Source organism: Lissotriton vulgaris, chromosome 9 (genome assembly GCF_964263255.1).
Source record: "Lissotriton vulgaris chromosome 9, aLisVul1.2, whole genome shotgun sequence".
Classification (NCBI taxonomy): Eukaryota; Metazoa; Chordata; class Amphibia; order Caudata; family Salamandridae; genus Lissotriton; species Lissotriton vulgaris.
Genome location: NC_141697.1, coordinates 738524161 through 738552048, shown reverse-complemented (window position 1 = coordinate 738552048; position 27888 = coordinate 738524161). Strand labels below are relative to the sequence as shown.

The 27888-nt window shown below is 47.1% G+C and overlaps 1 protein-coding gene across 1 annotated transcript; it reads right to left on the bottom strand.

The window, feature by feature from the left end:
- Positions 1–1615: 1615 nt before the first annotated feature.
- LOC147692202 (uncharacterized) lies at positions 1616–12891 on the bottom strand. The gene is given in 5 exon segments (XM_086939508.1): positions 1616–2787; positions 3475–4623; positions 5728–6828; positions 7270–8418; positions 12057–12891. Coding segments are annotated over 5 exon segments (5406 nt in total).
- Between the last annotated feature and the right edge of the window lie 14997 nt (positions 12892–27888).

Here is a 27888-nt window from a genome sequence, read left to right as displayed (position 1 = left end):
TTCCATGGGTGTTGTTGTGGGAGTTCCCACACAACATCCATGCAACATGACACATTCCCAGATTTACAATGTTTCGAAAAGCTGGGAGTGAGTCATAATCCTATGCCTCCCAATCATCCCCGCAATGCAGGCACCCGTGAAAAATGACTCAAGGGTGCCTGCGCTGGCATATGGCAGCCAATTGTGTGCCAGAGCAGGAGAAATCACATGCATGCATTGCATTGTTGTCAACACGCTGCATCCATGTGCTTTGAAAACGATGCAGCTTTGCACATCAAAATGGCTTGCGGAGCAACGCTGCATCATTTTCTTGTAAACGAGGGTCATATTAACCACCCCCAAATTCATGCAGCAAATTCATTTTGCCTAACTGCTTGAAATAATCAACACAGAACTCGCCACTCTTTGCAAATCTTATACCACTTAAAGGCACAAAATTACTAGTTTGAACTTAATAAATTAATATTATTTTTGGAAATAACTGTTTTAAAACATGCAGTTTTTGTTTATTTCGTTCTCTTCAAGAAGTAAAACGTTTACATACATTTGTTTGCTTAACATTTCCCTTCAAGTATGAAGAATTTCCTATAACTTTTTGAAAATGGTAAAATTATGTACAAATTAATTTTCATTTTTTTTGTGTTGAATACGGGACTTGCATATAATGGGGGAACAAAATGACATGGGTTTGGAGAAAGGTTGTCGCTACTGGAGATGCTTCAAGAGAAGGTGCATGGAGTGCAATGTTTTGGCGAAAAATCGACTACGCTACAATAATCCCACTGTGTGAGAAATGTACAGATGTACTGGAACTTATGGGCACCTGATAAGTTACTCAATTGAATTTGCACTATTTGCACACACGTGCACCTAGCAATTTCCTACTTTGGTTCCAAGAATTACCTTCAGTATATCCAAGTAAGGTGCTAGCTAGGATTCTGAAAACCTCGTACTTTGCATACCATTCATAATATTAAAGAATTTTTAAAAATTGTCAACAACTTTATAAACGAGAATGCTACATGGGCCCATTTAACTCAGTGCCAAATGTATATTTTAAAACTGATATCTCCATTATTGAAGATAAAAAATTGAAATGGCAAACTAGTCATTGTTGACTAGGACATGAAAACTACAATTAGATATTCAAAAGCTGCCCTCTAGAATGAAAGTGTAAACAATTTTTGAACATGTACTGGTGCTTTTTTACATGGAAAACAGGCGCCAGAATTGACATACACTACGTAGCATGGCATCTGCATCACTTAGGATTTACGATGAGAAGTCTTCAAATCTGTTTATCCTTCCCCCAAGGTACCACAAGGTGAAATACATGGACAGTCAGAACATGTGGAAACTTGATACATTTAAAGCAAAGGAGTACTTTTCTAGACTGGTGGCTGAGGTATTTATAATTCCTGGTGCATTGTGGTGTCTTTCTGCATATAAAAGCCCTAGACTAATTGTGTCAATCAAATGCTGTAGGAGCTCCCAGACTGTTCGGTACTTAAACTAATGTTCCCAAGTCAGGCAATGAGCCAGGTACCAGGCACTTTACTTCCAGAAGCACCAGATGGGGGTAGGGACAAGGGTACTTTTTTCTCCTCCACATCACTCAAGACTTTGGTGTATCGGACGGCTGGAAAAGGTTTAATTTCTCAGGATTATTGGATGACAGGTGTGAAAAATCACAGAGTATGTCTTGGTAGGTCTCGTCGCCTGACTGTCCATATAGTCCTTCAGATTCCTGCATCTCCTCATTCATTCTTGCCCCTCGCAACAGTGTTACAATGTCAGTATTTGCAGCTTCAACTGCAATAGTCAAGGGGTCTTTTCCTTCTTTATCTATGGCGTGCTGATTTGCCCAACGCTTCAGAAATAAGCAGACTTGCCCAGTGTGCCCTAAAACAGTTGCATGATGCAGGGGTCCTCTGCCACACAGATCCATGTGATTAACATTGGCGCCATTCTCCAGCAGGAACTCACAGGCGACCAAAGAACCCCCATGCACAGCCTGAACGAGTGGTGTTGCGTTGTTTTCCTCTGCATTCACCCAGTTAACATCTGCGCCATGTGCCAATGCTTCTGCCATATCAGGAAGGCTTTCCTCATACGCAGCTCGATAAAGGTGCAATCCTGGATGAAACTTTTCCGAATCCTGAAATACTGAAGAATCTCGCTTCTCGACCTCTAGGACTGGTTCATACAAACTGTTTGAGGAGACAGTAGATGCAAGAAGTTCTCGCCTGCCATCTGAACTGAAGTGGATTTCACTGTTGTTGCTTTCCACTGAACTTCTGGAAGATGTTGAAAAGTGATCCTGTGATGCCAGGGACTTCTCAGAACTATTGGGGTCTTCGTTCTTGCACTCAGAATAAAGCCATTTCTGTCCACCAAGAGGGTGTGAAGCAACGCAGTCCTGATTCACAAACCTCTTTTCCAGGTACTTTGCTCTGATATATTCCTCCTTTTCCAGTCTTGGACTTTCCTTGTCTGGCTTCTTCACTCCAAGGGTTTTCAATTTAGCTTCATATATTTGATTAATAACTTGATTTCCCAGTTCAAGCATCAGCATTAGTAATTCAGGCTCCCATGTATCTAAAGTTAATGTGTGAATCCCAGCACACTCAATGCACAGGATGATTCCAAGGTTGATGCTGGCCCATGGCGGATCCGCCAGACCACAATCGCAGCAGACAGAGTTTCCAGCAATACACTGAATCAGCTGTAATGCACTTTCACCTTCAAATAATTCCTCTTTCACCTCGCTGCCAGAGTCCAGACTTCCTGTGGAAGGTGAAGATGTCTTATCCAGCTTCTCCGTCTCATCACTCTTTTCACTATATGCTGTAGCAATACTTGCACCTTCAAATAATTCCTCTTTCACCTCGCTGCCAGAGTCCAGACTTCCTGTGGAAGGTGAAGATGTCTTATCCAGCTTCTCCGTCTCATCACTCTTTTCACTGTATGCTGTAGCAATACTTGCACCTTCAAATAATTCCTCTTTCACCTCGCTGCCAGAGACCAGACTTCCTGTGGAAGGTGAAGATGTCTTATCCAGCTTCTCCGTCTCATCACTCTTTTCACTATATGCTGTAGCAATACTTGCACCTTCAAATAATTCCTCTTCCACCTCGCTGCCAGAGTCCAGACTTCCTGTGGAAGGTGAAGATGTCTTATCCAGCTTCTCCGTCTCATCACTCTTTTCACCATATGCTGTAGCAGTAGTTGCACCTTCAAAGAATTCCTCTTCCACCTCGCTACCAGAGTCCAGACTTCCTGTGGAAGGTGAAGATGTCTTATCCAGCTTCTCTGTCTCATCACTCTTTTCACTATATGCTGTAGCAATACTTGCACCTTCAAATAATTCCTCTTTCACCTCGCTGCCAGAGTCCAGACTTCCTGTGGAAGGTGAAGATGTCTTATCCAGCTTCTCCGTCTCATCACTCTTTTCACTATATGCTGTAGCAGTACTTGCACCTTCAAAGAATTCCTCTTTCACCTCGCTGCCAGAGTCCAGACTTCCTGTGGAAGGTGAAGATGACTTATCCAGCTTCTCCTCATTCATACTTGCCCCTCGCAACAGTGTTACAATGTCAGTATTTGCAGCTTCAACTGCAATAGTCAAGGGGTCTTTTCCTTCTTCATCTATGGCGTGCTGATATGCCCAACGCTTCAGAAATAAGCAGACTAGCCCAGTGTGCCCTAAAACAGTTGCATGATGCAGGGGTCCTCTGCCACACAGATCCATGTGATTAACATTGGCGCCATTCTGCAGCAGGAACTCACAGGCGACCAAAGAACCCCCATGCACAGCCCGAATGAGAGGTGTTGCGTTGTTTTCCTCTGCATTCACCCAGTTAACATCTGCGCCATGTGCCAATGCTTCTGCCATATCAGGAAGTCTTTCCTCATACGCAGCTCGATAAAGGTGCAGCCCTGGATGAAACTTTTCCGAATCCTGGAATACTGAAGAATCTCGCTTCTCGACCTCTAGGACTGGTTCATACAAACTGTTTGAGGAGACAGTAGATGCAAGAAGTTCTCGCCTGCTAACTGAACTGAAGTTGATTCCACTGTTGTTGCTTTCCACTGAACTTCTGGAAGATGTTGAGAAGTGATCCTGTGATGCCAGGGACTTCTCAGAACTATTGGGGTCTTCGTTTTTGCACTCGGAATAAGGCCATTTCTGTCCACCAAGAGGGTGTAAAGCAACGCAGTCCTGATTCACAAACCTCTTTTCCACGTACTTTGCTCTGATATATTCCTCCTTTTCCAGTCTTGGACTTTCCTTGTCTGGCTTCTTCACTCCAAGGGTTTTCAATTTAGCTTCATATATTTGATTAATAGCTTGATTTCCCAGTTCAAGCATCAGCATTAGTAATTCAGGCGCCCATGTATCTAAAGTTAATGACCTTACTTTTGAAAAGTGCACACCAAGACTCCTGTGAATCCTAGCACACTCAATGCACAGGATGATTCCAAGGTTGATGCTGGCCCATGGCGGATCCGCCAGACCACAATCGCAGCAGACAGAGTTTCCAGCAATACACTGAATCAGCTGTAATTCAATTTCACCTTCAAATAATTCCTCTTGCACCTCGCTGCCAGAGTCCAGACTTCCTGTGGAAGGTGAAGATGTCTTATCCAGCTTCTCCATCTCATCACTCTTTTCACTATATGCTGTAGCAATACTTGCACATTCAAATAAATCCTCTTTCACCTCGCTGCCAGAGTCCTGACTTCCTGTGGAAGGTGAAGATGTCTTATCCAGCTTCTCTGTCTCATCACTCTTTTCACTATATGCAGTAGCAATACTTGCACCTTCAAATAATTCCTCTTTCACCTCGCTGCCAGAGTCCAGACTTCCCGTGGAAGGTGAAGATGTCTTATCCAGCTTCTCCGTCTCATCACTCTTTTCACTATATGCTGTAGCAATACTTGCACCTTCAAATAATTCCTCTTTCACCTCGCTGCCAGAGTCTAGACTTCCTGTGGAAGGTGAAGATGTCTTATCCAGCTTCTCTGTCTCATCACTCTTTTCACTATATGCTGTAGCAATACTTGCACCTTCAAATAATTCCTCTTTCACCTCGCTGCCAGAGTCCAGACTTCCTGTGGAAGGTGAAGATGTCTTATCCAGCTTCTCTGTCTCATCACTCTTTTCACTATATGCTGTAGCAATACTTGCACCTTCAAATAATTCCTCTTTCACCTCGCTGCCAGAGTCCAGACTTCCTGTGGAAGGTGAAGATGTCTTATCCAGCTTCTCCGTCTCATCACTCTTTTCACTATATGCTGTAGCAATACTTGCACCTTCAAATAATTCCTCTTTCACCTCGCTGCCAGAATCCAGACTTCCTGTGGAAGGTGAAGATGTCTTATCCAGCGTCTCCGTCTCATCACTCTTTTCACTATATGGTGTAGCAATACTTGTACCTTCAAATAATTCCTCTTTCACCTCGCTGCCAGAGTCCAGACTTCCTGTGGAAGGTGAAGATGGCTTATCCAGCTTCTCCGTCTCATCACTCTTTTCACTATATGCTGTAGCAATACTTGTACCTTCAAATAATTCCTCTTTCACCTCGCTGCCAGAGTCCAGACTTCCTGTGGAAGGTGAAGATGTCTTATCCAGCTTCTCCGTCTCATCATTCTTTTCACTATATGCTGTAGCAATACTTGCACCTTCAAATAATTCCTCTTTCACCTCGCTGCCAGAGTCCAGACTTCCTGTGGAATGTGAAGATGTCTTATCCAGCTTCTCCTCATTCATTCTTGCCCCTCACAACAGTGTTACAATGTCAGTATTTGCAGCTTCAACTGCAATAGTCAAGGGGTCTTTTCCTTCTTCATCTATGGCGTGCTGATATGCCCAATGCTTCAGAAATAAGCAGACTAGCCCAGTGTGCCCTAAAACAGTTGCATGATGCAGGGGTCCTCTGCCACACAGATCCATGTGATTAACATTGGCGCCATTCTGCAGCAGGAACTCACAGGCGACCAAAGAACCCCCATGCACAGCCTGAATGAGTGGTGTTGCGTTGTTTTCCTCTCCATTCACCCAGTTAACATCTGCGCCATGTGCCAATGCTTCTGCCATATCAGGAAGGCTTTCCTCATACGCAGCTCGATAAAGGTGCAGCCCTGGATGAAACTTTTCCGAATCCTGAAATACTGAAGAATCTCGCTTCTCGACCTCTAGGACTGGTTCATACAAACTGTTTGAGGAGACAGTAGATGCAAGAAGTTCTCGCCTGCTATCTGAACTGAAGTTGATTCCACTGTTGTTGCTTTCCACTGAACTTCTGGAAGATGTTGAGAAGTGATCCTGTGATGCCAGGGACTTCTCAGAACTATTGGGGTCTTCGTTCTGGCACTCGGAATAAGGCCATTTCTGTCCACCAAGAGGGTGTGAAGCAACGCAGTCCTGATTCACAAACCTCTTTTCCACGTACTTTGCTCTGATATATTCCTCCTTTTCCAGTCTTGGACTTTCCTTGTCTGGCTTCTTTACTCCAAGGGTTTTCAATTTAGCTTCATATATTTGATTAATAACTTGATTTCCCAGTTCAAGCATCAGCATTAGTAATTCAGGCTCCCATGTATCTAAAGTTAATGACCTTACTTTTGAAAAGTGCACACCAAGACTCCTGTGAATCCCAGCACACTCAATGCACAGGATGATTCCAAGGTTGATGCTGGCCCATGGCGGATCCGCCAGACCACAATCGCAGCAGACAGAGTTTCCAGCAATACACGGAATCAGCTGTAATTCAATTTCACCTTCAAATAATTCCTCTTTCACCTCGCTGCCAGAGTCCAGACTTCCTGTGGAAGGTGAAGATGTCTTATCCAGCTTCTCTGTCTCATCACTCTTTTCCCTATATGCTGTAGCAATACTTGCACCTTCAAATAATTCCTCTTTCACCTCGCTACCAGAGTCCAGACTTCCTGTGGAAGGTGAAGATGTCTTATCCAGCGTCTCCGTCTCATCATTCTTTTCACTATATGCTGTAGCAATACTTGCACCTTCAAATAATTCCTCTTCCACCTCGCTGCCAGAGTCCAGACTTCCTGTGGAAGGTGAAGATGTCTTATCCAGCTTCTCTGTCTCATCACTCTTTTCACTATATGCTGTAGCAATACTTGCACCTTCAAATAATTCCTCTTTCACCTCGCTGCCAGAGTCCAGACTTCCTGTGGAAGGTGAAGATGTCTTATCCAGCTTCTCCGTCTCATCACTCTTTTCACTATATGCTGTAGCAGTACTTGCACCTTCAAAGAATTCCTCTTTCACCTCGCTGCCAGAGTCCAGACTTCCTGTGGAAGGTGAAGATGTCTGATCCAGCTTCTCCTCATTCATACTTGCCCCTCGCAACAGTGTTACAATGTCAGTATTTGCAGCTTCAACTGCAATAGTCAAGGGGTCTTTTCCTTCTTCATCTATGGCGTGCTGATATGCCCAACGCTTCAGAAATAAGCAGACTAGCCCAGTGTGCCCTAAAACAGTTGCATGATGCAGGGGTCCTCTGCCACACAGATCCATGTGATTAACATTGGCGCCATTCTGCAGCAGGAACTCACAGGCGACCAAAGAACCCCCATGCACAGCCTGAATGAGCGGTGTTGCGTTGTTTTCCTCTGCATTCACCCAGTTAACATCTGCGCCATGTGCCAATGCTTCCGCCATATCAGGAAGTCTTTCCTCATACGCAGCTCGATAAAGGTGCAGCCCTGGATGAAACTTTTCCGAATCCTGGAATACTGAAGAATCTCGCTTCTCGACCTCTAGGACTGGTTCATACAAACTGTTTGAGGAGACAGTAGATGCAAGAAGTTCTCGCCTGCTATCTGAACTGAAGTTGATTCCACTGTTGTTGCTTTCCACTGAACTTCTGGAAGATGTTGAGAAGTGATCCTGTGATGCCAGGGACTTCTCAGAACTATTGGGGTCTTCGTTCTTGCTCTCGGAATAAGGCCATTTCTGTCCACCAAGAGGGTGTAAAGCAACGCAGTCCTGATTCACAAACCTCTTTTCCACGTACTTTGCTCTGATATATTCCTCCTTTTCCAGTCTTGGACTTTCCTTGTCTGGCTTCTTCACTCCAAGGGTTTTCAATTTAGCTTCATATATTTGATTAATAACTTGATTTCCCAGTTCAAGCATCAGCATTAGTAATTCAGGCGCCCATGTATCTAAAGTTAATGACCTTACTTTTGAAAAGTGCACACCAAGACTCCTGTGAATCCCAGCACACTCAATGCACAGGATGATTCCAAGGTTGATGCTGGCCCATGGCGGATCCGCCAGACCACAATCGCAGCAGACAGAGTTTCCAGCAATACATGGAATCAGCTGTAATTCAATTTCACCTTCAAATAATTCCTCTTTCACCTCGCTGCCAGAGTCCAGACTTCCTGTGGAAGGTGAAGATGTCTTATCCAGCTTCTCCATCTCATCACTCTTTTCACTATATGCTGTAGCAATACTTGCACCTTCAAATAATTCCTCTTGCACCTCGCTACCAGAGTCCAGACTTCCTGTGGAAGGTGAAGATGTCTTATCCAGCTTCTCCATCTCATCACTCTTTTCACTATATGCTGTAGCAATACTTGCACCTTCAAATAATTCCTCTTGCACCTCGCTGCCAGAGTCCAGACTTCCTGTGGAAGGTGAAGATGTCTTATCTAGCTTCTCCATCTCATCACTCTTTTCACTATGTGCTGTAGCAATACTTGCACATTCAAATAAATCCTCTTTCACCTCGCTGCCAGAGTCCAGACTTCCTGTGGAAGGTGAAGATGTCTTATCCAGCTTCTCCATCTCATCACTCTTTTCACTATATGCTGTAGCAATACTTGCACATTCAAATAAATCCTCTTTCACCTCGCTGCCAGAGTCCAGACTTCCTGTGGAAGGTGAAGATGTCTTATCCAGCTTCTCTGTCTCATCACTCTGTTCACTATATGCTGTAGCAATACTTGCACCTTCAAATAATTCCTCTTTCACCTCGCTGCCAGAGTCCAGACTTCCTGTGGAAGGTGAAGATGTCTTATCCAGCTTCTCCATCTCATCACTCTTTTCACTATATGCTGTAGCAATACTTGCACCTTCAAATAATTCCTCTTTCACCTCGCTGCCAGAGTCCAGACTTCCTGTGGAAGGTGAAGATGTCTTATCCAGCTTCTCCATCTCATCACTCTTTTCACTATATGGTGTAGCAATACTTGCACATTCAAATAAATCCTCTTTCACCTCGCTGCCAGAGTCCAGACTTCCTGTGGAAGGTGAAGATGTCTTATCCAGCTTCTCTGTCTCATCACTCTTTTCACTATATGCTGTAGCAATACTTGCACATTCAAATAAATCCTCTTTCACCTCGCTGCCAGAGTCCAGACTTCCTGTGGAAGGTGAAGATGTCTTATCCAGCTTCTCCATCTCATCACTCTTTTCACTATATGCTGTAGCAATACTTGCACCTTCAAATAATTCCTCTTGCACCTCGCTGCCAGAGTCCAGACTTCCTGTGGAAGGTGAAGATGTCTTATCTAGCTTCTCCATCTCATCACTCTTTTCACTATATGCTGTAGCAATACTTGCACATTCAAATAAATCCTCTTTCACCTCGCTGCCAGAGTCCAGACTTCCTGTGGAAGGTGAAGATGTCTTATCCAGCTTCTCCATCTCATCACTCTTTTCACTATATGCTGTAGCAATACTTGCACATTCAAATAAATCCTCTTTCACCTCGCTGCCAGAGTCCAGACTTCCTGTGGAAGGTGAAGATGTCTTATCCAGCTTCTCTGTCTCATCACTCTTTTCACTATATGCTGTAGCAATACTTGCACCTTCAAATAATTCCTCTTTCACCTCGCTGCCAGAGTCCAGACTTCCTGTGGAAGGTGAAGATGTCTTATCCAGCTTCTCCATCTCATCACTCTTTTCACTATATGCTGTAGCAATACTTGCACATTCAAATAAATCCTCTTTCACCTCGCTGCCAGAGTCCAGACTTCCTGTGGAAGGTGAATATGTCTTATCCAGCTTCTCTGTCTCATCACTCTTTTCACTATATGCTGTAGCAATACTTGCACATTCAAATAAATCCTCTTTCACCTCGCTGCCAGAGTCCAGACTTCCTGTGGAAGGTGAAGATGTCTTATCCAGCTTCTCCATCTCATCACTCTTTTCACTATATGCTGTAGCAATACTTGCACATTCAAATAAATCCTCTTTCACCTCGCTGCCAGAGTCCAGACTTCCTGTGGAAGGTGAAGATGTCTTATCCAGCTTCTCTGTCTCATCACTCTGTTCACTATATGCTGTAGCAATACTTGCACCTTCAAATAATTCCTCTTTCACCTCGCTGCCAGAGTCCAGACTTCCTGTGGAAGGTGAAGATGTCTTATCCAGCTTCTCCATCTCATCACTCTTTTCACTATATGCTGTAGCAATACTTGCACCTTCAAATAATTCCTCTTTCACCTCGCTGCCAGAGTCCAGACTTCCTGTGGAAGGTGAAGATGTCTTATCCAGCTTCTCCATCTCATCACTCTTTTCACTATATGGTGTAGCAATACTTGCACATTCAAATAAATCCTCTTTCACCTCGCTGCCAGAGTCCAGACTTCCTGTGGAAGGTGAAGATGTCTTATCCAGCTTCTCTGTCTCATCACTCTTTTCACTATATGCTGTAGCAATACTTGCACATTCAAATAAATCCTCTTTCACCTCGCTGCCAGAGTCCAGACTTCCTGTGGAAGGTGAAGATGTCTTATCCAGCTTCTCTGTCTCATCACTCTTTTCACTATATGCTGTAGCAATACTTGCACCTTCAAATAATTCCTCATTCACCTCGCTGCCAGAGTCCAGACTTCCTGTGGAAGGTGAAGATGTCTTATCCAGCTTCTCCATCTCATCACTCTTTTCACTATATGCTGTAGCAATACTTGCACCTTCAAATAATTCCTCTTGCACCTCGCTGCCAGAGTCCAGACTTCCTGTGGAAGGTGAAGATGTCTTATCTAGCTTCTCCATCTCATCACTCTTTTCACTATATGCTGTAGCAATACTTGCACATTCAAATAAATCCTCTTTCACCTCGCTGCCAGAGTCCAGACTTCCTGTGGAAGGTGAAGATGTCTTATCCAGCTTCTCCATCTCATCACTCTTTTCACTATATGCTGTAGCAATACTTGCACATTCAAATAAATCCTCTTTCACCTCGCTGCCAGAGTCCAGACTTCCTGTGGAAGGTGAAGATGTCTTATCCAGCTTCTCTGTCTCATCACTCTTTTCACTATATGCTGTAGCAATACTTGCACCTTCAAATAATTCCTCTTTCACCTCGCTGCCAGAGTCCAGACTTCCTGTGGAAGGTGAAGATGTCTTATCCAGCTTCTCCATCTCATCACTCTTTTCACTATATGCTGTAGCAATACTTGCACATTCAAATAAATCCTCTTTCACCTCGCTGCCAGAGTCCAGACTTCCTGTGGAAGGTGAATATGTCTTATCCAGCTTCTCTGTCTCATCACTCTTTTCACTATATGCTGTAGCAATACTTGCACATTCAAATAAATCCTCTTTCACCTCGCTGCCAGAGTCCAGACTTCCTGTGGAAGGTGAAGATGTCTTATCCAGCTTCTCTGTCTCATCACTCTTTTCACTATATGCTGTAGCAATACTTGCACCTTCAAATAATTCCTCTTTCACCTCGCTGCCAGAGTCCAGACTTCCTGTGGAAGGTGAAGATGTCTTATCCAGCATCTCCGTCTCATCACACTTTTCACTATATGCTGTAGCAATACTTGTTTGGACAACTTTAACCCATGCCTGTCGCAGCTTTTCTGAGTCCGCTTGTAGCATACAGCTCTTTGTTGGTGAGACTACTTCAAAGCAGAAACGTCTTGCTATGTCTTCACGGTGTTTAACTGTGCAGAGCCGTAAATCTTCGACAACCACTGTGGGGCTATCCTTCATTTTTTTCTCTCATATGCCAGTTGGTTGTTTTGTATTGAGAACCAGTGCCTGTTCCAAGTTTTAAAGGTATTACTGGTCCTTTTAAAGAGATATCCTTCCATTACAATGTCATTAGCCTCATCAACATTGTCTTCAAGTCGGAGATCATCGATGGTGAAATCCTTTTGCTGAATAGTGGAGTGCTTTTGTTCCATGTCCCTCTTCTCTTTTGCTGCATCCAGAACAAGCCCATCCAACTGTGAACCAAGCTCTTTCATGACAGGTTCAAGTTCACTGAAGAGATGGAAGCCCAGGTGGAAGAAGCCTAGATGTGCGTACATGAAGGATAACATTGATTTTAAAATTTCAGACCTCTGCTTTGACTGAAGAGCATTGATTTGGAGGACGTTGTCCAAAGCTATATGCCGGAAGCGTTTTCGTTTTGCAATTAAGATGTTTGTTGCTTCCTCTACCTCGTGCAGTTTTGTTCTTTTAACTCGGGCATTTTTAACTAGTGCGTTTTCTTTTTCTTTACTGACCTTATCAAACTGCTTCTTTGCATCCTTGAATTTTCGAAGATCATCCTTAATAAATATCTGGAGCTGTATTTTGATGGATCTCTGAGCTTGGTCAAACAGGATTGTGTGATAATTGATCACTTCTTGGAGGCCGTCTGAAAACTTTGTCAAGCTAGACTCTATCAGCACATCCTTGCTTAAATACTGTGCGAGGTCCAGAATGCCATTCATAAATTGCTTGTTGGCAGCACAAAAGGCCTTGCCTGCATCAACCATGCCAACACATAACTGAACAAGCTTATCAAGTTTCACTTCCAGTTCCGTCACCTCACCGTCAACTTCCTTCAAAGCGGCTCTGAAACGGGGCGAGTCCTTCAAGCACTCCTGCTCGAGATCAATGGTCACCATCATGCTGTTGCCTCGGCCCGTCCCGTCGTTCAAGGTGAGCAGGAATAAGGAGGGGGCTGAGCACAGCAGTTGAAGTCCGTCAAACTTTAGCCTGCCTCACCGCTGCCCAGCTCTGGGCGCTTCCTCCACTTCTGAACACTGTCCCTGCTGGCAGACATGCCAGACTCCCAGACACGCACATAGACACAGACAACAGACAACAATGCAAGAGTCCGAGCGTCATAGACACAAAATATAGAATCAGAATGCCGTCTTCAGCAGGGTTCCACCAATGTATTTACATTTTCAGCAACAAGGCAAATCATCATTGGAGGAAGTGGTCTTTAGTTATTTTTCTGTACTGTGGTATCTAGGTTACCTGTCCCCAGGTAACTGGATGCCACTAATTCTAGAATGTTATACTGCGAGTCAGTTGTATGCTGGCTGTGGACAAGTGTGGTCGTACCTGCCTGTTCCTACAATAAATCCTACTTCTACTCAACTACTGTGTTGGTCCTTACTACTTGTACATAGGCAAACCTGTTTTTGTTTATTGTCTGGTCCCAAAGGTCGATTTTAAAGGAAAGTTGCTGCAACCACAGAGACTCCTGCTCCCCAGAGTCTTTGTCAGTAAGGGATACCTGTCTGCTAAACTAGTATATACCTCAGAGATACCTTGGACTGTGGATTCTGTAAAACAAGATGTTTTTAATGTCCGAAAATCAATGGATCAATACATCTCTTGATTGACAGTTTTTACTTTAGGGACATATTTTTTTTCTTTCACACATGCTCCATCCAGGGGCCTTGGAAAGGGAAACCATTATTAGTAATTGAGGTCTGCAGTAAGAGGGATGGGTCCAAGGCCACGTTTCATACAGGAGGAACAGCAGTATAGACTTAAACATCACCAAAAAGACATCACGTTAAAGTCAAAGGAACACATAAGCACAAATCTTAATTTTATCTTTTTCCAAAGCCAATGAATTTGCAAAAATAAATGTTTTGCCATCCGTGTCTCTGAATCTAGCTGCATGGAGCTACACCTATTTGTCATACAACTGGTTCTTCATCTGAATACTTACTTCATTCAACATTATCAGTTCTTCAACTATATGTGTTTTAAATTTCTCTCTTGAACTGGAAATGTAATCGAAAATAAGGTATATAATCAAATACGGATGAGCGACATTATTTTAAGGTGATGTTTTAGGGCCTGATTACGCGTTTGGCGGTGCCGCACCGAGTCCGCCCCGCCGCCGCATTGCCAAACCCACTGTCAGGCCACCTGTCAGATTACAAGTATTTCTCATGCCTAGCGGGCTTTTTTGGGAGGTTCCCATGGCGGTACCCTAAAAGTAGGCATTGCAATGGCAATGCCAGAAACAGTTTCTGTATGGCATGGACTGTAAAGTCCATGCCATTCAGAAACTGTGGTGCATGCATACAGGGGGCACATGTTGTGCCCACTGCATGCACCCCAGGGAACAGAGGCACAAGAGGGCCCTGTAGGGCCCCCTCCCCTTTGTTTCCTCTCCGCCATAGTTTTCATGGAGGAGGAACTACAGTGAAAACTGGGACAGAGATGAAACTCGTAATATGCTTGATGGGACTGTCGCAGTCATACCAAGCATATTGTGGCTCCTGACCACTACAACACGACAAGGGAATGGTGGTTCCCTGGCGGCTGCGGCAGAGCAATGGAAGTCCGACCGCCCTAATTGTAGAAGGCCAATTGGAAGAACGCCACTGTCACCGCCCCCGACTCTGGGAGTCTGTGGACCACCAGACTCATAATAGAGCCCTTAGGGCCCGATTATGACTTTTGGCCCAGCACGAGTTGGCGATACTCCACCACCACACTTCCACTGCACAAGAGGCATGGTCGACCCGCACCCCAGATTAGGAGTTTTCTCTTCTGTGGAGGGCTGGTTTTTGGCATTCCCACAGTGGTGCCTCTAAAAATGGGCACCGCAATGGGAACGCCCAAAAACAATTCTTGCATGACATGGACTGTGCAGGAACTGTTGTGCATTTACACAAGGGGGCATATGTTTTGCCCCCTTGTGTACATCCACATGGCATGACGCATGTTGCAGGAACCACCATGAAAACCGTAGCAGAGAGGGAATTCGTAATATGCTTGACGGGACCGCAGCAGTCCAGGCAAGCACATTTCAGCCTCAGGACTGCCACAACACCACTCGGGAATGTCGGTTCCCTGGCAGCATCAGCGGTCCCATGAAAGTACAACCACTTAAGTCATAATGAGGGGCTTGGATCGCCGGTGCAGCGGTGGGTGGACCACCACTGCCACTCCACTACGCCAGACCGCCAAACTTCGTAATTGGCCCCTTAGCTTTTTTCTCATTTAATTAACATAAAAGTGGTAAAATTAGCAAAGTCTGTGACTTGATGGCTGCAATGTTTTGACAAAGTATTAACTGTTGGAAGGAATGTGCCGGGGCATGGCCAAGATGGCGGAGTGAGCGGACAGCGCTTACCAAAGCTCATCTGACAACCGGGCCCCCACTGAAAGTGACGAATTCCCGTGGTGTTCCAGGCTGGGACATACCCGCTCACCAGCAGACAGATGAGCAGCCCGGGGTGGTGGTGAGGAGCTGTGGCTGTCCTGAGGTCTGACTGCGCTGCAGTAGAGGCTGCCGGCCTGTGCCACCTGCACACACAGGTTCTGGGGGGCATTCTGCCACATTCCACACCTGCGGATCCCAGCAGATTTATCGTGGCTGCACCCTACAGTCCCTGGCCCTTGCAGGTGCGCACAGCTGTCTCCAGGCCTGCTGTGAGGCCAACAGCAAAAAGTGACCCTAAAACGTGCAGAATGCTCAGCACCCCACTGTTGGAGGGGCTCGACCGTCGCACTGCAGCGCCCAAAGTCACGTGGTGAGGAGCGTGTGCCCTTCGGCCACGTCTATTGCTGCATCAGGGCCCGTGGGGGCAACATCTCCTGGAAGCAACCCGCCCGAGGCCTGTGGTGTCCCGGGGTGCACCACTCGCATGTAGACCCCAGAAGACATTACACTGCAACTTCCACTTATGAGTCACAGACAGTCTGCCGCGGCGGACCCCGGCCTCACCTGTCCCTGGGTCGGCGTACACACGAGACAGGCCTGGGTCTGAGGAGCGGCCCACGAAACAATACAAACCCACAGCAGTAGACCTACTCGGCTCCCCAGTGCCCAGAGGCTGGAATCAGCACATCGCATGACCCGAGGATGCCTGGTGAGGGGCAATGCCATCCAGTCCCCCTTCCTGCTGTATTGGTGTTTACAGGGCCTCCAGCAGCGTCCGATGTGAGGCCAGTGGTGCTTAAGAGGACCTTGGTGAAGGAGAATACAGGGGTGATTCGTGCGGGCCCCCCTGCTGAGTGAGCACCACAGGGACTGGGAAGCTACTGCCCTCCTTCCTGTGGCCGGAAGGTGGAGACCTGAAGCGGCGAAATGGTGTGCCCTGTGGGTCGTTGGTGACGCTGGGGTCTCTCATCCTCTGCTGGGTCCCCTCCGCACACCCAGCAGGCCTTTTGAGAGAGGTCCATTGGGCTGTACTGGACCCATGTTGCTTTGCTTATTGATTTCATAGGGGGAAGAATGAAGGCATACAGAGAAAATAGAGGGTAAGAGTCGGTGTTTTCACTAAGTGAGGATCGTCAAAAAAAGAGGGAATAAGGGGGAGTGATCAGCTACCAGCGTCAGCGCATAAGTGGAGAATGTGCTTGTCTGATTTGGATAAGAAGGAAAAGACAGACAGCGAGTCCTTGTCCTCTGCCCACCAGGGGTCGAAGTGGGGGAAAAAAAGTAGGGGAACTGTGGGTGGAGAATCAGGGGGCGGGAATAACCGAAGATTGAATCAGTGGGCGGAGTCAGGGGTGTGGCTAAAAATAGCAAAACTTACCAATTTTTAGTACGTTTTGCATTTCACTGACCAGTTACAGCTTATAACGTTATTTAATTAAAACAATGGATAAACATGTTTATTTGAGGTTTAATTCAGGAAAAAGCAAACACTCATAGGGAATACAGGTTTATGGAAAGCGTATGAAATATAAGCAGGAACATGTTACCTTAATGCGTTGTTCATAAATCCATGATTATTTTTTGTCTCAAACATTGAGGTCATGAATACAGGGCTCCTCCTGTACACATGTGTTAAGCAGGGCTCAGAAGAGAAAGGGACTCTCCAGGAGAATCTAGACTCACGGAAACCCACAAAGGCTATTTCATATTCATGTCAGCCAGCTAGCTGCTCAATCATAATATAGCAAAAAAGAACAACTGGTGGACAGAATGCAGAACAATATCATACATCCACCCCAGTACAGAGATCTGGGCCTAAATCAATTGTTTCTTTGCTCACCATGCCATTCCAGTTTGGATCCTGCCATATGCAAATCAGTCGACCCTGAGCCTCACGGGAACAGCCCAGCCTGAACTGCCAAGCCAGGGCCTCCCTGGACTGGATACAAGCTTCCTAGGACCGGTTTCGGGCTTTCAGCCCTCATCAGCCAGGATAGCTTGCTTCCAGTGGCATGGAGAGCACGGAACCCACGTCTGGGCATACCCGTCCCACTCGGGGTGACAAATGCAAAAAGAACAATTGATGGACAGAATGCAGAACAATGTCATACATTGACCCCAGTTCAGAAATCTGGGCTTAAAAATCCATTGTTTTTTGCTCACCACCACTCCTGCCCCGTCACCTCTCCTGCCCCGTCACCTCTCCTGCCCGATCACCTCTCCTGCCCCTTCACTTCTCCGGCCCGGTCACTTTTCCAGACCGGTCACTACTCCTCTCCTGCCCTGTCACGTCACCTGCCCGTCATGTCACCTACCCGTCACTTCTTCTGCCCAGTCACTTCTCCTGCCCAGTCACTTCTCCTGCCCAGTCACTTCTCCTGCCCAGTCACTTCTCCTGCCCAGTCACTTCTCCTGCCCAGTCACTTCTCCTGCCCAGTCACTTCTCCTGCCCTGTTGCCTCTCCTTCCCCATCACTTCTACTGTCCCGTCACTTCTCCTGTCCCGTCACTTCTCCAGTACCGTCACTTCTCCGGCCCCGTCACTTCTCCAGTCCCGTCACTTTTCCTGTCCCGTCACTTCTCCTGTCCCGTCACTTTTCCTGTCCCGTCCCTTTTCCTGTCCCGTCATTTTTCCTGTCCCGTCACTTTTCCTGTCCCGTCACTTCTCCTGTCCCGTCACTTCTCCTGTCCCGTCACTTCTCCTGTCCTGTCACTTTTCCTGCACCGTCACTTCTGCCCCGTTCATTGCTCCTACCCAATTCACTGCTCCTGCCCCGTTCACTGATCCTGCCCCGTTCACTGATCCAGCTCATGCCTAATCACAGCTCCTGCCCCATTACTTCTACTGCTTCATCACTTCTCCTGCCCCGTAACCTCTCCTGCCCAGTCACCTCTCCTGCCCTGTCACTTCTCCTGCCCATCACCTCTCCTGCCCATCACATCACCTGCCTGTCATGTCACCTGCCAGTCACTTCTTGTGCCTGGCCACCTCTCCTGCCCTGTTGCCTCTCCTTTCACATCATCTCTCCTGCCCTGTCGCCTCTCCTGCCCCATCACTTCTCCTGCCCTGGCACTGCTCCTGCCCTGGCACTGCTCCTGCCCCGTCACTGCTCCTGCCCCGTTTACTGCTCCTGCCCCGTTAACTGCTCCTGCTCTGTTAACTGCTCCTGCCCTGTTAACTGCTCCTGCCCTGTTAACTGCTCCTGCCCTGTTCACTGTTCCTGTCCTGTTCACTGCTCCTGCCCTGTTCACTGTTCCTGTCCTGTTCACTGCTCCTACCCCGTTCACTGCTCCTGCCCAGTTTACTGCTCCTGCCCTGTTAACTGCTCCTGCCCTGTTAACTGCTCCTGCCCTGTTAACTGCTCCTGCCCTGTTAACTGCTCCTGCCCTGTTAACTGCTCCTGCCCTGTTCACTGTTCCTGTCCTGTTCACTGCTCCTGCCCCGTTCACCGCTCCAGTCCTTAGATCGCTACTATCCTTTTACCGCTCCCGCCCGGTTACTGCTCTAGCTCATGCCCCGTCACCTCTCCTGCCCAGTCACCTCTCCTGCCCTGTCACTTCTCCTGCCCTGTCACTTCTCCTGCCCATCACCTCTCCTGCCCATCACATCACCTGCCTGTCATGTCACCTGCCAGTCACTTCTTGTGCCTGGCCACCTCTCCTGCCCTGTTGCCTCTCCTTCCACATCATCTCTCCTGCCCTGTCGCCTCTCCTGCCCCATCACTTCTCCTGCCCTGGCACTGCTCCTGCCTCGTCACTGCTCCTGACCAGTTCACTGCTCCTACCCCGTTCACTGCTCCTGCCCCGTTCACTGCTCCTGCCCCGTTTACTGCTCCTGCCCCGTTTACTGCTCCTGCCCTGTTAACTGCTCCTACCCCGTTCACTGCTCCTGCCCCGTTTACTGCTCCTGCCCCTCTTACTGCTCCTGCCCCGTTTACTGCTCCTGCCCTGTTAACTGCTCCTGCCCTGTTAACTGCTCCTGTCCTGTTCACTGCTCCTGCCCCGTTCACCGCTCCAGTCCTTAGATCGCTACTATCCTTTTACCGCTCCCGCCCGGTTACTGCTCTAGCTCATGCCCCGTCACCTCTCCTGCCCCGTCACCTCTCCTGCCCGTCACCTTCCCTGCCCCATCACCTCGCCTGCCCCGTCACCTCTCCTGCCCCGTCATCTCTCCTGCCCGTCACCTCTCCTACCCGATTACTTCTCCTGCCCCGTCACTTCTCCTGCCCAGTTACCTCTCCTGCCCAGTTACCTCTCCTGCCCAGTCACCTCTCCTGCCCAGTCACCTCTCCTGCCCAGTCACCTCTCCTTTCCTGTTGCCTCTCCTGCCCCGTCACTGCTCCTGGACTCTCACTTTTCCTGCCTCATCACATTTGCCACCCAATCACTTTTCCTGCCCCGTCACGGCTCCTGCTCGTTCACTGCTCCTGTCCGGTCAGCACTCCTGCCTGATCACCGCTCCAGCCCAATAACCTCTTCTGTCCCATCACTTCTTTGTCCCATCACTTCTCCTGTCCCGTTCACAGCTCTTATCCGTTCAATGCCCCTATCTGTACACTGCTACTGCCGGTTACTGCTCCTGCCCATGCCTAATCACCGCTCCTGCCCCTTGACTTCTCCTGCCCTGTCTCTTCTCCTGCCCCGTCACTTCTCCTGCCTGTCACTCTTCCTACCTGTCACTTCTCCTGCCCGGTCACCTCTCCTGCCCGGTCACCTCTCCTGCCCTAGTACCTCTCCTTTCCTGTCACCTCTTCTGTCCGTTCACTGCTCCCACTGCTCCTGCCCAGTTCAATCCGTGTACAACATTGACAAATTACACAAGGTGTCAAGTTCCCCACAGTACTCTGTCTGGGGAAAGCTCCTCTGTAATCACCAGGCCCGGAATGGCCATAGCAGGCACCAGGCGTTTCTCCGGTAGGCTGCTAGGGTGGGGGCCGGCTTTGGGCCCCTGGGAGGCTGATTTTGTTACTGGGGGTCGGCAATATCGGCCCCCTGTAACAAAATCGGACACAACTGAAATGGAACTGGAAATATTATCTGTGACCTAATACTGGTACTTTGTGAATTTCGCCGAAAAGAAATGAAAAATGTATGTATGAAACTGTTTTAATGTAAAGTGCTCTTATACCTATTATGTTAAGTTTGCACTATATAAAACTATAAAAATAAATACATAGTAAATAAATGAACAAATATAACACAGGGATAGGGTTGACGGTGATAAGGACTAATATCAAAAGAGAGGTAATCCTATTGATTTGCAAATGACTGATGATGAGAAAATCAAGAAATGTCTCTCAACGCCCGACAATAAGGACCGCTGAACACAAGTGGCAATGGGTGGTAGCAAGATGTCTGTAGTAAAGTACAGGAAGGTACAAAGCATTACGACATAAGTGCAATGAAGCTTTTTGTTATAGGTCTGGGTGAAACTGGTCTCTGAAATACGACCACTAATTCTTATTTGTGAGTTCACTTGGTAAAAGGCAGATTTATTGCCCAAAACAGAAAGCACATATGCTCAAGCTGCTGGGCTGCACTCCCCCTCACCCCAGGGGTGGCTCGCTGAGCAGTTTGCCAGGGCCGGTTTCTGTACCCAGTCAGGCCCTGGTAATCACCAACTCCGATCTCACTCACTTGATGTGCTAAAGGCAGAGGGCGGGCGCATTGTCATTCCAAACGGGGTTAATCAGCCTCAATTGGAATGACAATGGGCTTGCCCTCGGTCTGTGGGAGCTCAGGGAGGGGCTGCTGCAGCCTCTGGAGTTCACAGAGAAGTGCGAGCAGCCCCTGGAATCTGAATGAAAAAAGTTATCGTTTTTTTAGTAGGACTATTCTTGCCGTCCCGGGATGCTTTTTATGAAAGTAAGAAGTAGGGGAACGGACTGAAATATCTTTTAGAAGTAGGGGCACGGCGTGCCCTTCCGTTCCCGCCCACTTCTACCACTGCTGCCCACCCGTCCTCGAACGGCCAGGGAGGGCTGAGTCTTATCTACAGGCCTTAGTTATTACGGACTTTCTAGGGCACATTTTTAAAATAAAAAAGGAGGGGGTGAAAGAGTGATATGTGCATTTGAAGGCCAAGGGAAGTTTAGGATTAGCACTGTGTCGTGGGCGTGATGGCTGACTGTACTAAGGAGCACTAGGGAGGACAGCAGTTTGACCTGTTTGCACCAGGCCACGCTATGGCCAGAGCTACCTAACGTTTGTGAATAAAAAGACCCTGAGGCTGAGCGTAGCAGGGTTTAAACAGCACACCTGGGTACTGCGATCATTTGGATCACCCACATGATCCTTGCAAAACTATGGCAACATGCAGGGCCCGACGAGCCGCTCTCGCAGTTAGACCTCACATGCCTTCCCCTCAGCTTACCGCCTCCTGCTTCCCCACAGCAGCAACCACGCAGAGCACTGCGGCGGCCACCGAGGCACTAGGAGATGCCTTCCATGAGGTTGCCAGGTGTGCTCTCCGAGCCGAGTGCTATCAAACAGTTTGAGGGGCTTGACAGCTACTGGGCTGCCTGCCTAGCCCCAGAGGCCTTCAGCTACACGGCCTACTGACAAGCAAGCGATGCGCGCAGTTAGATGCATTTATAACAACGTCTCTTCATGACCGACAAGTTACACTAGTGGTTACCAAACTTTTTTGACCCATGGCTCCCTTGACCTAATTGGCAGCTGGCGGTGGCTCCCTACCATTTTTTTACCGGTGGGTGGGCGGGGGGGGGGGATGGAAGCCCAACCTCGGGAGTACTTCCTGTTGTCTTCCTTAAATTAATTGGGATGCAATGAAGGTATTATAATCATATACCGTTAATTTAAGTGTGTGAAGGATATACTCCAGATAGCACTGCACATTTAAATAAGACCGTTTATTTTTTACTTTGCTATATATACATAGTCTCAATTTACCGTTCCAATAAGTGCAAGGCTCTAAATTACTTATAATGGGGCAGCAGGAGTTCTAGAGTTCCTGCAATCTGCCTGCCATCCACCCCAGGGGACAAGGGAGGGTGGAAACAGAGCGCCCCAGGGACATGCAATCCTAGCTAAACTTATTCTACTGATTAATTAATAGGCGGAAGTAACGTGTGCACGGCTGCTCACAAACAGAAGAATGCACTTAGGTACTGCTGCACGTGTCGCCTCGAGCGTAAGAATTTGTAATCCCTGCATGCATGAAACACTACACATGCCGTTACTGGGTCCCTGCTCTCTGCAAAAGGTGGGATTAAGGAACATGGCTTGCTCGATTAAATTTAAGAGAACAAAACAGAGCACAAATGGGTAATGGCCTTCCTACGTTAAAAAGAAAAACTTTAACTGTGAGCTTATAAACCGAGCTAGCACATGCTTAACTATTTATTGAACACTCACTGTGAATTGCCAGTCCTGAAAAGCAGATGTCCATTGTCAATGGTTTTCACGAAGAGACTTGCTTAAGAGTCAGTGTATTATTCTCTGGAACGTTGTGAGATGTTCATGATAACTTTTTTAACATCACAAATTTTGCGAAGTTTAAAAAAGTGTAAATTGCCTTCCTCACGCCAACGTCCTCCGTTTTTACAGTAAAAATAACGCTGGTGATAAGGGTGTAAAACGAAGGTTGGGAAGAAGATCAACATGGCCATGCCGATCTTCTGCCCAACCTTCGTTTTACACCCATATCACCAGCATTATGTTTACTGTAAAAACGGAGCACGTTAGAAATCAGACATAAAATATAAGCCAAGTCAAGGCCTTCTTCTCGCTGAGAGAAGGCCTCGGCGTGGCTTATATTTTGTCTGATTTTTAACGTGCTCCGTTTTTACAGTAAAAATAGTGCTGGTGATACAGGTGCAAAGGCCCAACCTTCGTTTTACACCTGTGTCACCAGCACTATTTTTACTGTTTTCTCAGTCTTCTTGGCTGGCGTGCAACAGTTAAAGAACGGACGCCACAGGAATCCCTCCCATCCCAGTCCCAACACATACGGCCCTTCAAATAAATAAACTTACCTTATGTGGGAAGAGGGTCCTACAGCAGAAGACCGCGTGCAGCAGAAGATGGCAGCAGTAACTCCCCTCAGACGGCCAGAGTTACGTATGGCACGAGTATACCTACGCACGTATGTCGGCAGTGCGCTCTTGGGACAAACCCTTTCCCAGGTTTTTACAAGTGTAAAATATTTTGTCTGCGGCAGCCAGAGACTTCACTTTTCCAGATTGTGGTCACGCGCCCCTGGCTCCTCATTACAGCGCACAGGGGTGCCGCGGCGCACAGTTTGGGAACCACAGTACGATGCGCAGTACCTGAACCAGCCTCTCCTATCCTCTAGATGGCCTTCTCAAGGGATGAAAGTCCGGTGCTGGTCCATGCAGCGCGCAGCGGTCACAGGCTCGTTACCTCGCGGAAGCCAGGCTGGTTAACATACTTGTAACTCTGCTGCGGAAGTTTCAAATTCAAAGGACTTAGTGCGCATGCGTGAAATGACACGCATGCGCACTAAAAAAGGCAGAAGGCTGAGCTCAACTGGTGATGGTGTTAACGCTGCCGCGGGAGCTTCAAATTGAATGAAAAATGAGTTAGTACGCATGCGTGAAATGACGCATGCGCACTAAAACGGCAGAACACGGGGGAGATCAAAAATACCTGTATTTGGAAAAAGGAGCGTTCTGCACGTGCGTTTACTGATACGCATGCGCATAAACGAGGGGGGAGATCAGCCAGATGGGAAGATTGAAAACACGGTACACCGGCCCGACCAGCTCCTACTTTAGTGTTCTATCATCTGCCAAACGCCATCCACGAGGTCCGGTTTGAGGGAGAACCCAGGTGCCGAGCAGGTGCCAGGTGTTGCGGGCGTGAGTTTCGTTTCACACTTCAACCCACAGCTAAGTGTTCCGCGATGCTATGTGCATCTTTTTCACTACTTATACAATTTTCTGTTATTTTACTGTCTTCCCTCGTACAGGGTGTGCCAATTTCGCCACCACCCCCCTCCTGAGACCTATGGGGCGTCGATCTTTTAGCTGACAAGTGAGATTTCTTACCATATACTTTAAAACGCTGGGTCATTTTAAGAGTAACTGTGTTTTCACTGGCCCCGCATTTAGGCCCATTGATCTCTATCCACGAGTATCGATCTATACGCCATTCCCGGCGTGGAGGGCCACCAGTTACGCCTTTTTCCCTTTTCCTTCTTGCATAGTGCATGTCCACGCATCTGTCTGCATTTAAGACCAATAGATCCTGCACAAATATACCTACTATGATATTATGGTCACGCAAGCATGACTAGTCATAAGCACATTTACTTTGAGATCGGTCCTTCAGAGAACCCAGAAGACAGATCTTACTAACTAGGTGTTTGTCTTTTTTACATGTTTGTATGTCTCTTTCCAGACTATACAGGTTCCTCTGATTTTGAGGGAAACCCCAGAACTTGTTGGTTTGTTCTCATTTTTCTTGCACCTACAAGTTATTACACTATTTTAAACTTTCACATCCTCAGGTTAGGGTGGGCCTTAGCGCGCCCATACCGCCGAGGTACACTCCCCATGGTCGTGAAGAATGCCTAGTAAATTACACATAGAGGGCAGAAACATGTCGACCCCACTTTAAGTGGAAATACCCAAACAATTTATTTGGCGAATTTCCCAACACATACTTTTAATATGTCAGGTTGACCACTGAATAAAGTTTTTGTGTGGGACACACCCTTGACATTTTTAACCCACGTTTTTACACTACTGCCACAAAAACTAGCTCCGCAGTATCCTGGCATTGTAGCACACCAGGGAGGCATTTGGCTTCTCCTGGTGGGCCCAATGATGAAGCATGTCACCAACCAGGGTGGTGAGTGAGGGCTTGCTGTAAAAATCCAATGACATTTACTACTTTTACCTTTCACCCTTATTTGTGCTTACACACATATAATGATTGACACTCTTTTGTTGTTTGATATACAAATGGCACTCAATCCCAAATTGATTTTTTTTCTGCTCCATGGCCCGCTCCTCTCCTTTGTCACTGGCTTCAACATACTGGAGGCTGCTGTCACAGATCATGGCATGGTGCGACTGGGATCTGGCCGAGGGGCGTTTGGACAGAATGTTGTGTTGTAAATAGTGGTAGACAGAAACATTGTAAGCAGAGTATCATAATATAAAAAGAGAAATGCAGCAGCTCGAGTGCGGGGAAGATTTAGGCTTGTGTTTACATTTTGCGTGGAGCAAGGCGATGATGAGGATTTGGTGTGCTCTCCGGGCGGCTTTGCTGCAGATCTTTAGCTGGCAAGGTGGATAGACTGGCTAGATTGCATCAGCGATTGAGGAATAAGTAGTCCACATAATCAGAGGCTGGTGTCCCTAGGATTAGGCAATGGGCAAAGCGGAGGACGCCTGGCTGGCTTCGACAGGGGAAGCAGACGGGGCTACATGGGTGCTACCCATCTGGCACCTTAAGGTCTCACAGAGAGACTTCGCAATCTCAGCAGTGGGTTAGGGCCATTCCTCCAGAGCATCCCAGTGACTGGGTCTCCCGCGGTCATCACTGGGGAACGCAGTCTCTAAACCCTTGGTGTTGCTTCGTAGCAGGATCTGAATGGGGCCCTGATGAAGGCCAGCACAGGAAAAGTGAAGTGTTTTCACTCTGTGAGCCCACCTGTCATTGATGAGTATGGTGCCTCATGAAGTGGACGGGGTGACTGTTGAGGGGAACAGCAAAGAATCAGGGCTTGTACGAGGGGATAGGTCAGCCCCAATAGCACTGAGCATAGAGGTATTCAAAGAGGCAGTCCAACATCACTGGCCCACACCGGGGACAACTATGCCAATGTCACACATAGCCATCTGTGGAGGGAGCAGGGGTCAGTGAGCTGTCCTCACCCTCACCCATTCCAGGTCTGCAAGGTAGTGCCATGTGCCCAGGTTGAAGCAACGCCTATTAGAAGTCAGACGAGGTCTAGTCTGCTGTAGGGAGCTGCTCGCCTGTCCAGAACATCAGCATCAGTGTGCTGCAAGGTCCCACCTCTGGGTCCCCAGGGCACAGCTGCAGCAGAGACACTTCCAGCTGTGACCTCTGGTTGAGGTTCAGGAGGCACTCCTTCTGATTGCAAAGCATGGTGCCCTCGGATGAGAGCGCACCAAGGGTTGCTTGGCCCAGCACCACTCGCTCTGTCAGCCGCGCTCACTGCGGGGGGTGCAGTGTGCATCATTTGAGGGGTGGCGCTGGTGTAGGGTTCATTATCTCCACGACTAATGGTAGCAGCTCAAACCCAGGTGGGCAACATAGGGGTCGGGGGGATCAGCACTTCACAGGAGATCTAGCAGGCTGCAACCATCTTGGAACCATTGTTACATGCCAGTGAGAGTAATAGAAGTAAAGAAAAGGTATTACTTTCTAGCAAGATCTTTGAAAACTGAAACCTTGCTCACAAGTGCAAAGAAGTCAGGTAAAAAAGATGTTCTTACCCAAGATGTATTGGTGCACCACACCCCTGAAATAAATGTACCTTGCAGGTAATCTCTTTCCTGCAGAAAGACCTTCAAATGGGTACCTAGGCATTATTCACAAGAGATCTACAAAGCCAAATAGAAGAACAAAATAAAAAAGCTACAGATGATGCTTTCTTCTGGATCTCCTTTTGCACGAATTACAGGACTTTTCTCTCTGCCAGTAGAAGGGCCAGCAGACTGAGGCTTGAGAACAACTCAGGAGCCCTGGACCGACAGACGGGAGATTACTGCGGTCAGTGCAGCGTAGATTATGAATGTTCAATCTGGCTTGCATTGCTGGCATGGGCCATGAACTTCTTCTTCATCACATAGGAAGCATTTACTCAAGTCATATGACGGGCCTCAGAAATATTTTAAGTTTTCACATATAATGAGCAGCATCTCCTTTCTGGAAATCTGATGTAGACATTTTTGTAGAACTTGCTACCTAAACATTAGGCAGGGGTCTTCGGGCAAATGTGACTAACTCCTCTTATCTTAATATAGATACAGGATTAAAGAAAAATGAACTATAAAACTTCCATATGAGTAGAGTTTCTGGCTCTTGTGTTCTCCTTCAATTTCCTAGCTACCTGTTCACACAGTTTCCCCAGCAATCAGCTCTCCACAGCAGACAAACAGACAAAAATGTTGAACTGACACCCCAGAAGTACCAGCAGCAATTTGTTGAGTTGACGCATTGATCTCCTTTAGGTTCCATAGGTCATTATGGAGAAATAATCAGTTTTTGCTTAAAAAAAAAGAAGCATTTTTAAAATCAGGAACTGCTAAAATGCTTTTGGGTTTCGACTAGGCACATTCAATCTCATTCTAAAGTTAAGCCAAAAATGTTAAAAAATATAGTGCAAATGTGTTTTTTCATCCAGTTTTTGCGCTGTGGGCCTATTACTTGATGGTACCTGGTAAATATTGTACATGTGAAACTGTTTATAAGTGGTATTACAACGCAAAAGATCTTTTGCAAAAAAGATTTTTGTGCATTATTTCTCG